Source organism: Nomascus leucogenys, chromosome 19 (genome assembly GCF_006542625.1).
Source record: "Nomascus leucogenys isolate Asia chromosome 19, Asia_NLE_v1, whole genome shotgun sequence".
Lineage (NCBI taxonomy): Eukaryota > Metazoa > Chordata > Mammalia > Primates > Hylobatidae > Nomascus > Nomascus leucogenys.
This window is the reverse complement of record NC_044399.1, coordinates 24,949,542-24,963,211: the sequence shown is the minus strand read 5'-3', so window position 1 is coordinate 24,963,211 and position 13,670 is coordinate 24,949,542. Positions and strand designations below refer to the sequence as shown.

Here is a 13,670-nt window from a genome sequence, read left to right as displayed (position 1 = left end):
GCCTGTGTACAAAGCATAGTGGTCTTCTGCCTCACACTAATTACAAAAACCGACACCAGATGGATTCAACATGAATACAGAACTTTGAAACTTCTAGAAGACTCCGGAGGCTGAGGCAGGAGAATTGCTTGAACCTGGGAGGCAGAGGTTGCAGTGAGCCGAGATCACGCCATTGCACTCCAGCCTGGGCAACAAGAGCAAAACTCCGTCTCAAAAAAAAAAAAAAAAAAAGTTCTAGAAGAAAGTAGGAGAATGTCTTCAGGATTTTGGAATAGAAAGTAGTATCTCAGAATTACCATGAAAGAAGAAGTTGGTAAATCCATCTACATTAATATTAAGAACTTTTGCTTATCAGAAGACACATAAAGGGCTGGATTCACTTGTAGGTATCTGACATCCATCTGGTTTTGATCACTATATATGAGGCCAGGGACTGCCAGCACCCAGCTAGTATAATAAAACAAGGTAGACAACTTCACCCATAGGGTGAGTGGCTATGAGCCTTGACCACCAGGGTTGCCTTTTCTTCCTTTATTATTATTTTTAATGGTATGTTGCTTACAATAAAATGTATGACAAATGTGTGTGTGACAAACAGATATGAAGCATAATAGTCAAATGAATACTTATGAACCTACATCCTATTTGAGAACTCATATATGATTAAAACAATGCCATCCATAGAAGTACCTCTCCCTTACCCCATTTCCTTGCCTCCACCTTCCCCACTGGGTGAACGCCTATCCAGAATTTGGTTTATCATTACCTTGTGTTTAAAACAATATTGTTGCATTATCACTATCCTATGTAATAAACTGTTTAGTTTTGCTTTTTGTTTTCTAAGCTTAATAGAAATATTATACTAATATGGTGGGGATAGTCCCAGAGGACTTCCCTCTCCACCCCCTACCCCCACCATATTAGCCTTTAGGATCGTTCTGTGTGGTTGGATGTAGCTGTAGCTCATTCATGTTCAGCTTATACCATAATTGTTTGGTCACACACAGTACAGATGAAGAATATCACGTCCCGGCTCAGGAGTGCAGGGGAGGAAGTCTTCCTAGAACACTGAATGAGTAGATCCTTCTTCTCGAGGGTCTACTGCGCTGGAAATTTAGGGAGTATGAAGACTAGAAGACAATGAGTCCTTCCTAAAAACTTATAATCTGGTTTTGGAACAAAACATAAAATAATTTGGTAGTCAGTTAAATAATATTGTGCAATGTCAATAAACAGTATGGATAAGAAATCTGTGTAGAGAAATATATATATAATATAGTGTATATATGCACACAAGATTTTTACATATATAATACCTATGTAATACAGGTATTATATCTATATTTATTCTCTACCACCTTTGTGTGTCTAATTTTCCTCTGGAAGCATTCGGACCCATGGAGGTGGTAGAAGTTGAGGTAGACCATGAAAAGTAGATAATGATTCGGATGGAATGTAGGACAAAACATTTCAGATTGGAAGTGCGGTTGGGGTTCAGCATGATTCCCCCAAATAATTATGGCACATTTCAGAAAAGGGAGTCTTGGAACTAAGAATTTCTTTTCAATCATTCATTACATCAATCTTTAGAGTGCCAGTGATAGGAGCTACAATTAGCCAGGCAATTGAGATCAGATTCTAGAAAGTCTTAATTGTTAGGTCATTGGAAGCCCTTGGAGAGTTTCAAATAATGGTTTTCGTAAGTTCAGTAGATGTTAATTAGGCGATACTGGATGCATGATATTTTCTTAATCTTTCAATACATGCAAAGATGAGTAAGGCCCATCCTCTGACCTCAAGGATTTTGCATCATGATAGGAATGGCAGCAGTAAAGTAAATTAAGTACCACTGAGGAGCACTAATTACTGTAGTGCTTAATCAAGCAGTCCCTGCTTAAGTGATCAGGAGCAGCTTCCTGACAGTGATGTTGGGTCAGACATTAAGGAATGAATAAGATTTGGAAGAGAAGAGAGGTGAGTTATAAAATGATGGAGCCCACTTAGGAAAAATGAACCATAAGCTGGAGGTCCAGATACAAAGGGCATAAAATAGGAGGTGCGGTGCTAAGGATAGGAATGTAGATGGGATCTAGAGCTGCACTATCCAATAGAAATGCAGGCCACATATGTAATTAAAAATTTTCTTTTTTTTTTTTTTTTTTTTTTTGAGACGGAGTCTCGCTCTGTCGCCCAGGCTGGAGTGCAGTGGTGCGATCTCGGCTCACTGCAAGCTCCGCCTGCCGGGTTCACGCCATTCTCCTGCCTCAGCCTCCCAAGTAGCTGGGACTACAGGCGCCCGCCACCACGCCCGGCTGATTTTTTGTATTTTTAGTAGAGACGGGGTTTCACCATGTTAGCCAGGATGGTCTCGATCTCCTGACCTCGTGATCCGCCCGCCTTAGCCTCCCAAAGTGCTGGGATTACAGGCGTGAGCCACTGCGCCCGGCCGTAATTAAAAATTTTCTAACAGCCTCATTGAAAAACCAAAAAGTAATAGGTGTCATTAATTTTAATACTATATGTTACTTAACCTGATATTTTCAAAATATTATCCTTTCAACATGTAATCAGTATTAAAACATGATCAAGATATTTTGCTTTTTCCTGCACTAAGTCTTTGAATTCCAGTGTGTATGTTACAATTGCTGTGCATCTCAATTCAGCCTAGCCATGTTTCAGGGGCTCAGTAGTCATGCGTGGCTAGTGGCTACTGTGATAGACAGCGTAGGTCTAGATTGTGCAGGCAAGGGTCAGTGATGCCGGAAATTCTGTTGAGATCATTATGGGATGATGAAATAAACATTGCTTTGAGCAGCGGTTTAAAGTTCATAGAACACTCTCATATATATTACCTTATATGATCCTCAGAATATTGTTGCTGTTACTAGTCCCCTTTTAGAGGAGAGAAAACTGAGGCCAAGTGACTTGTCTAAGGTTGCATATTTGGTAAATACTGGGGCTGATACTCAACTTTGAGGCTGTTCACTTTTATTCCACTGCTTTTTCCTCACCATAAAAGATGAAAGAGCCAGGTGCGGTGGCTCACGACTGTAATCCCAGCACTTTGGGAGGCTGAGGCGGGTGGATCACTTGAGGTTAGGAGTTCGAGGCCAGCCTGGCCAACATGGTGAACCTCCATCTCTACTAAAAATACAAAAATTAGCTGGGCATGTTGGCGATGCCTGTAATCACAGCTATTTAGGAGGCTGAGGCAGCAGAATCACTTGAACCGGGGAGGCGGAGGTTGCGGTTGAGCCAAGATCGTACCACTGCACTCCAGCCTGGGCGACAGAGTGAGACTCCATCACAAAAAAAAAAAAAAGCAGGATTAATCACACGAGGAGACTGTTTCATGCTTGAGGTAAGGAGTGCTTAGATAAAGTGAGAGAAATGGGAATAGAAAGATAGGCACATAAATTTTCCAAGAAAGAATGATCTGAATTGAGTTATTGATTGAATATAGGATATAAAGAAGAAAGTAACAAAGAGGACTGAGTTTTTCAGCCATAACACCTGGAAGGAAAAATAGCAGAGACAGGGAAAAGAGACAGAGACAAGGAAAAAAAAAGAGACAAGGAAAAAAAAGAGACAGAGACAAGAAAACCATTTAGGGAGAAAAGTCTTAAGTCTGGTTTTGGACATACTGAGCTAGAGTAGATGGCATAAAAATCTATCCTCAAGGAAAAGCCACTGTTCTTAGACACAGGGAGCCGTCCTGATCTGTCACCCTTCTTGAATCTGTCTAGTGCCGAAAGTACTTACTACTGAACCGTGTTTTCTCTGAGCAGTTTAATATGGTTTCTCTACTATTAATCTAAATTTGGGCTAATTTTATATGTTTTTCAAAAGGCATTGACTTTCTAAAGAGTTTTTTAATCATTAATTCACTCTGGTAATATGAATAATACCTTATATAGTCATGTAAACTTTCCAAAGCACTTTTACCTATTATTCTCAGAACAGTCCAGGAAAGTAGGCAAAACAGACATTATCACCATTTTATGAGGTGGATGCTAAATGACTTGCTCAGAGTCTCATAACTGGTAAGTAGCAGGATCAGGTCTGAAATCCATTTTACCTGGCCTTAGATCCATCTTTGAGGGTTTCTTTATCTGATGGGCTTCTCCTCTTGGATAGGCAAAGGAAGGATGAACTGGAGCAGAGGATGTCGGCCCTGCAGGAGAGCAGGCGGGAGCTGATGGTCCAGCTAGAAGAGCTGATGAAGTTGCTAAAGGTAAGAGCCTGTGGCCCACGCTCAGTTCTTGTCATTCTTCTCGCACCACAGCCTCAGCTGCTGCCTCCCTGTGATGTCAGAATAGGATGAGGCTAAAGGCTTGACTTTAGCCTAGAATCAGTTTTCAGATAAATTTAGCCTAAGTGGGTATAAAAGTCATCTAAATTAGTGCAAAGCCAGATTATTAAAAAATTAGTAACTGGAAATAGGATAACGTCTCGAGCAGTTGCTTTTATGAATAAATAAGAATGTTTATAAATAGGATATTAGCTATGTAAAAATGAATAATATTTCTCAACTGCTTTGTGTTTGTTTGTTTGTTTGTTTTGAGATGGAGTCTCACTCTGTCACCCAGGCTGGAGTGCAGTGGCGCAATGTTGACTCACTGGAACCTCTGCCTCCCAGGTTCAAGTAATTCTCCTGCCTCGGCCTCCTGAGTAGCTGGGATTACAGGTGCCCACCACCACACCCGGCTAATTTTTTTGTATTTTTGGTAGAGATGGGGTTTTGCCATGTTGGCCAAGCTGGTCTCAAACTCTGACCTTAGGTGATCCACCCACTTCAGCCTCCCAAAGTGCTGGGATTACAGGCGTGAGAGCCATTGCTCCTGGCCTTAAGGAGGAGGGAGTGCTGGGATTACAGGCCTTAAGCCATTGCTCCTGGCCTTGTTAAGACAAGTTTTCAAATATTCCATTTAAATACTTAACAAATATTAAGTGTCCTATTTCAATAAGTAGTACAGAGACCACTGTATTAGGGTTCTGCAGAAAAATTGGACCAGTAGAATATATATAAAGGTATCTAAGAGAGGATTTATTATGGGAATTGGCTCACACAGTCATGGAGGTAAAGGAATCTCATGTTAATGCCATCTGCATCCTGGAGAACTAAGAAAGCTGGTGGGGTAATTCAGTCTGCCTCTGAAGGGCTGAGAACCAGGGGAACTGATGGTGTGACTCCCAATCTGGGAGGTGGGTTGGGAGATGGGTGGTGTTGGGTTGCTGGTTTTAAGTCCCAGAGTCCAAAGGCCCAAGAACCTGGGGAGCTCACATGTCTGAGGGCATTGACTGTTCACAGTAGTCAAACATTGGAACTAATCCAAATGATCATCAGCAGTAGAATGGATTGTGAAGTTATAGCCTATTTATACCATGAAATTGTACAATAATTAAAGTGTACAAACTAGAGCTACACCCAAGAGATTTCTTCTATCCAAGTCCTCAGTGGATTGGATGATGCTGCCCATGTTGGTGAAGGCAGATCGTTTTTCAGTCTAATGATTCAAATGCCAATCTCTTTTGGAAACACCCTCACAGACACACCCAGAAATTATGTTTTACCAGCTATCTGACTATCCTTTAATCTGGTAAAGTCGACACATAAAAATAACCATCACACAAACCAACCTAATTAAACCATTCTAATCAGTAACTTTACTATATTAGGAGTAAGATAGCATATTAGCTGTAGGTTTGAGATTCTGGTAAACTAAATACATTCATAATAGGTCAGGTCTATCTTGTGGCATGATCATAGCTCACTGTAACCTTGCTTGAGCTGGGTCCAAGGGATCCTCCTTCCTCAGCCTCCTGAGTGGCTAGGACTACAGGCACATGAAGTCTATCCTTGTTGAAAGCTATATTACAACCCCTGTACCCCTGAGCAAAGAAAGGCATGCCTGGCATTTGAATGCCCTCCCCCTGGACAATTTTATTGGCATCGAACAGAAATATCTACCTGGTTACATAGCAGCAATACCAGGATACTTGCTCCTGCTATTACTTTCTCAGGTCCTGCCCAGCGATGCTGAGAACCCACTACATTTTGTAGTATGATACCGAGTTAACAGCCAGGGAAAATCACAAAGTGTAGAGTGCTCCCAAAGCCAGATGACAGGAGTGAATTTAATCTTGTGATAAAAGGGAGTCATTGGAGGTTTTAAAAATAACAGTTTAGGAAAATAGACAGGACAAGTTAGAACGGGGAGAAACTAAAGAATAATAGGAGACTAATGTCATCCTCCAGGCCCGAAGTGACAAGGATCTTAACCCCAGGAGTGGTAGCCCAAGAGAGTATCAGTTTAGAGACTTTCTCCAACTTCTGCATTCTAAGTCAGTCTCTTAGTAATGAAGCTAGTGGGCATTAGCAACTTGGATAAATGTAGCATTTGTGTTTTAAACTGAATTTTGACTTGCTCAAGACAATTACTGTTTTGTTATGAGCTGAGTTGGTGGTGGTGGTGGTGGTGGTGGTTGTTTCCCCCTAGCTTTGGCCCTGAGTATTTGGGTTGTTTTGCACAGATATGTTTCTACATTAACCCTGTTAGCAGGATTTTTCCTCAGAAATATTTTGTGTCTAAATGGGTCTTATTTAAAGAAAATCTTATGTAAAAATGTGGCCTAAATCCCTCTAATAGTTGTCAGATACCCAGCTAAGCAACCTAGCCCCTCACTCTAAACAGCAGGGATGTACTTAAACATACATGGCCTGTGTAACATCTGCAGCCTCATGGGGCTTTAAAAGCCCTGCTCCCATGGAGTTAGTACACCTGTGGGACGGGAGATAATAGGGTATCCAGTCGGGCGCAGTGGCTAACACCGTAATACCAGCACTTTGGGAGGCCAAGGTGGGTGGATCACTTGAGGCCAGGAGTTCAGCCTGGTTGACATGGCAAAACCCCATCTCTACTAAAAATACAAAAATTAGCCAGGCGTGGTGGCACATGCCTGTAATCCCAGCTACTCAGGAGGCTGAGGTGGGAGAATCGCTTAAACCCAGGAGGTGGAGGCTGCAGTGAGCAGAAGTTGCACCACTGCACTCCAGCCAGGGTCACAGAGTGAGACTCAGTCTCAAAAAAAAAAAAAAAAAAAAAAAAATAGGGGATCCACTCACCTCTTCCCTGTGTCACATCTCCCTTTTCAGAAAGATGTTCTCAAAGATTACCCAAGCATAGATGGGAAAGTCCCAGTGCCCCAATGTGATTTTTGTAAAAGGCAAAAGGTTTATGTAAACTGAAGTGAAGCCAGAGTGCATCTCCCCTAAGTAACCTTGTACCATTGCCTTTCAGTTGGATTGTCTTAGCGATCCCCAGAACTACTGACCCCAAGCCCCATGCCACTGTGGCCTTCTAGTGTACCGCTGATGCTTGTATTCAAGGGCTAAGCAGAATGAGCTAATGCCCACAACTCTACTCCCAAACCCTGAGTTTCTTTATATTTGCAGCTGTAATTTCAGTAAAATAAGCAGGACACTGCTGCCCCTGTAGGATCCCCTGCCAGGTTCTTAAATATCATTTACCCATCTGACAGGCTAAGGCAATTCAGACTGGGAGGAAGAATTTGCAAACACAAATCCAGGAATGTTGTCTTTCTATCCATTGGCTAGAATTCATAGTCGAAAATCTCATGCCTTTAGTGTCCAGCTTCCTAAAAGAATTACCACGTAAATCTTAATTTTTGTATTATATGCATACCTAAAAGGTCACACACAGGAATTACTGACTTCTATGAAAATTTCAGTGTTTTCCTACTATTAGAAATATATATTCATCAACCCATAAAAGTACCCTTTAGAATCCCAATTTTAGGCCAGGTGCAGTGGCGCACACCTGCAGTCCTGGCACTTTGGAAGGCCGAGGTGAGTGGATCACCTGAGGCCAGGAGTTTGAGACCAGCCTGGCCAAAGTGGTGAAGCCCCATCTCTACCAAAAATACAAAAATTACCCAAGCATGGTGGTGCACGCCTGTAATCCCAGCAACTTGGGAGGCTGAGACAGGAGAATCACTTGAACCCAGGAGGCAGAGGTTGCAGTGAGCCAAGATCACACCACTGCACCCCAGCCTGGGCGACAGAGCAAGAAAAAAAAAAGAAAATCCTAATTTTAATTTAAAAGGGTTGTCTGCTTTTATTGATGTTCAGTATGCTAGCATTTAATTCTCTCATAAAATAGCCGGAAGCAGCTAGTCAAATGGACAATCAGGCCACATGGTCTGGGATACTCATAAATTAAAATACATCACACAGTAAATTTTCATGCCACAGAGAGTTCTTTCATTCTACTGCGCCAGGAAAGTATTATGTGCTTTATCTTCTATCTGAAATGATAATTTAAAGAAGCATACATAAGAAGTGACATCATTGTTAATTCATTCAACAAAAATCTTAATCCTTTTTTGGAATAAAGCAGGGTTAAAATTAATTTTTTTTGTTTCTTTAACAAAAATCTATTGAGTTCCTAAGTGTCACATTAGGTATTTGGCATATCATGGTGACTAGACTCAATCCCTGATCAATCAAGGAGTATCAAGGACCCTCCTTCTTTGTTTTTTGTTTTTTGTCTGAGATGGAGTCTCACTCTGTTGCCCAGGCTGGGGTGCAGTGGCACAATCTTGGCTCCCTGCAACCTCCGCCTCCCAGATTCAAGTAAGTCTCCTGCCTCCTGCCTCAATCTCCTGAGTAGTTGGGATTACAGGCACCTGCCACCACAACCGGCTGATTTTTGTATTTTTAGTAGACAGGTTTCACCATGTTGGCCAGGCTGGTCTCGAACTCCTGAGCTCAGGTTATCCACCCACCTTGGCCTCCCAAAGTGCTTGGATTACAGGTGTAAGCCACCCTTTATTCTTTTTAATGACATAATGTAGACTAACAGGCATTCATGTTTCTCTACATATCTTTCCCTTATACTTTTTACCTGATTAATGAGTATTAATTAATTGCTGGCCTCAAAAAAACTTCCTATTTAATCTAGAAGTGTTTATATGTTGGTGTTTCTAATCTGTGTTCTACTTCATTTTCCATTTGTCTGATATTGCTTTTGAAACTCATTTACCAGGCCAGGCGCGGTGGCTTATGCCTGTAATCCCAACACTTTGGGAGGCCGAGGCGGGTGGATCACCTGAGGTCAAGACCAGCCTGGCCAACATGGTGAAATCCCACCTCTACTAAAAATACAAAAATTAGCCAGATGTGGTGGTGCACACCTATAATCCCAGGTACTCGGGAGGCCGAGGCAGGGGAATCACTTGAACCCAGGAGGCGGAGGTCACAGTGAGCCAAGATTGTGCCATTGCACTCCAGCCTGGGCGACACAGTGAGACTCCATCTCAAAAAAAAAAAAAAAAAAAAAAAAAGGAAGAAAAAAAGAAACTCATTTACCAGATGAATTCTGCAGTTTTGAATTTCAACCTCATTTGCAAATGCTTATCTAGTTTGAGTGTAAATTTTTGTGTAAATGACTGCAGTGGCTATGCCATTGCTTTGGCCACCTTGCCAGAACTCGTTCATGTGGAAGAGACTCACGTTTTTAGGTGACAAAAGCAGTTCTAAGTTTACACTTTATAATTAAGGTATTACCCCCTTTTAAATCACGTTGGCTCTATCCCTTGTAATCAGTCAATATTTAGTGACCCCAGCTGACCAGTTGATAACACAGAGGTTCTCAGACCTGGGATCTGACCTGTTTACTGTGTTGACAGAGCCTTAAAGGCTTTATCTGAATAAGTTTTGTGAGTTTAAATTATACAACACTATCCTAAATAACACTAAGCCAAAGTCCACTCTCTCCCCAGTACCAGGCCACTTGGAAGGCCTATAAGTCCTGGAAGCGCTGCCCTGCCCACTGTCCCCAGCCTAACCTGATAGATATCTACTGCAAATTATGGTTTCTCTTCTGACAAACTTAAATTGCAATCACCAGATGTCCAAGTATGAAACATTGCTTTCTGAAATTTCCCTATTCTGTTGAGCCCCAGCAGTGTTCTCTTTAATACCAAACCTGGAGAAAACTGAAAGTAGGGAGAAGTCTTAGAAACAGTTCTAAGAAATTACATACTGGTCTTCTGACCTCGGATACAATTTCAGCCTGTTAGGATTGCCCCGTCCTCCCCAACCATCGCACTTTCCACTTCAACACAGTGCCAGCAATGAAAACACATTTTATAATTGTTTAATAACTGTCCTATGACTGTTTGCCTTGCCTCATGAATATAAGAAAAGTGTCCTGCCCCAAAGGGAAGGCTGGCAAGGAAGAGAGCTTGCTTCCTAACTGCAAAGCAGGTGCAAAAGCAGAAGTGCTCTAAATCCTTCCCACTGCCAGAGCCAATGTTCAGTGCTCTGTGCCTGGGCTCCTGTGAGTTTGGCTTTGGTCAGGCATCCAGCATCTGGCTTTGATTGTGAAGAGCACCTTCCTGTGCTGAGTTGGGAGTCTCCTTAAGAGATTTCTCGGTGCCCATTTATTTCTAGTCCCTGTCTGTCCCTTGCAGTAATAAAAATTATGTTCTCGAAGTGTTTACTCACCCTCTCCCTTTCGTAATTCCTTTGCTTTACTGAGGTCTTTCTCACCATTGCACCCAGGTCTGTAGACTGTGTGGGAGCAGGAGCACTTACCCATTCCTAAGACTTCCTAGGCACATACATGTTCAGTAAAAACTGGCTGCACGGATTGGTCCAATTTAAATAGAACCATTGCACAGCTTTTAGATTTACATAGTAGGCCAAAGAGCTGAGTCTCCCTGAACACAGTGACCCATGGTGAGGCACAGAAAGAGGAAGTGGAAGAGACCTATTAAAAGACAGAGTAGATGAGTAACAAAGAACTGAAGAAAGAGAAACTTGAAAGTGTTCTCTTTATCCTTTTTCCTTCAGTGTCTGATAGTGCATTCATTTGGGCAGTCAGCTAATAGCCAGCAAGTGCCTGCTCTATGTTCCATCACCATAAGGTTCTAAAAGACAGAGACCGGCCAGGTGCAGTGGCTCACGCCCGTAATCCCAACACTTTGGGAGGCCAAGGTAGGCGGATCACCTAAGGTCAGGAGTTAGAGACCAGCCTGACCAACATGGTGAAACCCCATCTCTACTAAAAATACAAAATTAGCCGGGCATAGTGACACATGCTTGTAATCCCAGCTACTCCGGAGGCTGAGGCAGGAGAATCGTTTGAACCCGGAGGTGGAGGTTGCAGTGAACCCATATCGCACCACTGCACTCCATCCTGGGCAACAAGAGTGAAACTCTAACTCTGTCTCGATAGATAGATAGATAGATTAGATAGATAGATAGATAGATAGATAGATAGATAGATAGATAGATAGATGATAGATAGATAAATTTAGATGACAGAGACCAGTTCTTTATGTTTCCAGTGCTTTCTGCATAAGAGGTACTAAATAAACCTGTATTGAATTAATGAAAAACTGAGGTCAAGAATTCTTTTTTGAATGACCTTTCAGGGTCTCCAAACAGTTTCCAGTTTATTGGGGGAAGTGGGTATGTATGGGACTCACTGAAAAAAAAAAAAAACAAAAGACTGTGCCTGAAAGCAAGTAGACTGGGGTACAGTTCCAACATGTTTGGAACATGTTTCCAACATGTAAGGAGAGGGGACCAAATAAGAAAAGAACCTGTCGTGGGCAGAATTGCTAGTTGGGAAGTGATGAGAGCAGTGGGTCTCAGACTTGTATGCACCAGAATCAGAGACGAGATTGAACGCATTGCTATGCCCCACCCCTAGAGCTTCGGTTTGGTGGGGATAGAGTGAGGCACAAAGTTTACATCTCTGACAAGTTCCCAGGTGGTGATGCTGATGCTGCTGGTCTGTGTTCCATGCATTGAAAACCACTTGCCTCGATAAATGTACCTAAACACATGTGAATATTGTGAATGATGAATATAGAATTATTATTAGAATTTCAAGTCATGGTTGCACTTCCTCTTTCAGATTCCCCTAAATAGTTATGTGAACCTTAGGCAGGTCAGGCTCGCTAGGCCTGTTTGATCTATAGTAAGAATGTTGGCGAGGTGGTTTCTAAGGTTCTTTCCTTCTAGCTCTAGGAGTTAGCATTGAATCACTCGCCCGGCCGAGGCCTGCTGCTTGCTTTGTCCTCTGATGCTCCTGTGGGGGACGGGGCCTTTGATCTCAGCACCCGTGGGCCTGGCCTGGTTTGCCTCATTTTTCCATCATTTCTTCCCAATGTTTGTGGTGATGGGCATTAATTTCTCTCCTTTTTTCCTCTGCCTTTTTTTTCCATCTTCAACACTCCAGGAGGAAGAGCAAAAGCAGGCAGTAAGTGAACTTCGGAATTTCCCGCCGGACTCTTGCTCCTTTTGCACGTTCTTCCTTTCCTCATATAAATGTTTCTCCTCTTCTCTCTGCACATCATCTCTGAAGAGGGTTTTATGTGTAAAACCCCCAGTGGTTCTCCCCATGGTGTTGTAAAATGGCCTAAAAGTTCAAGGCATGTTTACCCAGTAGAGCATGTTCTTACTTAAAACCAGAGCTTGTTAGTACCTATCTGTTGTGCTCATTGAAGTGTGCATGATTAGCCAGGCTACCACTGCATTCTCCTCATCTTTCATTCTCTGTTGTCGTGTGTCTGGAGTGATTTTAATTGCTTGAAACAACTTTCAGAGTGCTGGGGTGACCTCATGTCATGAATGAATGTGCATGAAAATGAGGACTTCTTTTGCTAACTATAGATGTCCTGCAGTCTTGACTAGGCTTCTGGATGCTGGGGCTGTGCCAGCCTTCTTTTTTTTTTTTCAGACGGAGTCTCGCTCTGTCGCCCAGGCTGGAGTGCAGTGGTGCGATCTTGGCTCACTGCAAGCTCTGCCTCCCAGGTTCACGCCATTCTCCTGCCTCAGCCTCCGGAGTAGCTGGGACTACAGGCGCCCGCCACCACGCCCAGCTAATTTTTTTGTATTTTTAGTAGAGACAGGGTTTCACCGTGGCCTCGATCTCCTGACCTCATGATCCACCCACCTCGGCCTCCCAAAGTGCTGAGATTACAGGCGTGAGCCACCGTGCCCGGCCTGTGCCAGCCTGCTTAACAAAATTACCGATGACTGAGACACTGGCTCCACTTGCAGTGATTTCCTGTTCAGAACCTACTCCAGACAGAGCTCGGGTTTTTCTGAGCTGTATGGCTATTGCATGGTGTTTGGGGGAGTTTTATGTTTGTTTCTGTTTTTCCTGATAGCCACTGACCCACACAAGAAAGTCAATTGCAGGCTTATCTACAATATTAGCACCATATGTTTATATAACATAGTAAGGTTTCAAAGCATACAATTTTAAGCTGAAGCTGAGTTTTCGTTTACCTTGGAGCTTTTTTATCCTTTGGGAGAGAAATATAAAACGTTTAATTTTAAAAATTTGCCTTTTTTTTTTGAGACGGAGTCTTGCTGTGTCTCCCAGGCCAGAGTGCAGTGGCATGATCTCGGCTCACCGCAACCTCCGCCTCCCAAGTTCAAGTGATTCTCCTGCCTCAGCCTCCTGAGTAGCTGGGATTACAGGCACGCACCACCACACCCAGCTAATTTTTGTATTTTTAGCAGAGACAGGGTTTCACCATATTGGCCAGGCTGGTCTCGAACTCCTGATCTCATGATCCACCTGCCTCAGCCTCCCAAAGTGCTGGGATTACAGGCGTGAGCCACC

The 13,670-nt window shown here is 42.8% G+C and overlaps 1 protein-coding gene across 27 annotated transcripts in view; it reads left to right on the top strand.

Annotated features, from left to right (window-relative positions):
• Positions 1-13,670, top strand: part of DTNB (dystrobrevin beta) — a 297,564-nt gene that overhangs the window by 243,486 nt on the left and 40,408 nt on the right. For 17 of the 27 annotated variants that reach the window (XR_004027093.1, XR_004027094.1, XM_030800628.1 and 14 more), the window contains 2 exons: positions 4,138-4,234; positions 12,276-12,296. Coding sequence is in view for 24 of the 27 variants with exons in the window: in XM_030800628.1 (XP_030656488.1) it covers positions 4,138-4,234; positions 12,276-12,296 (118 nt within the window). In the remaining 3 variants the exon portion in view is untranslated. The remainder of the gene's footprint in view (positions 1-4,137; positions 4,235-12,275; positions 12,297-13,670) is intronic. The other 10 variants (XR_004027095.1, XM_030800614.1, XM_030800622.1 and 7 more) reach the window with 1 other exon arrangement.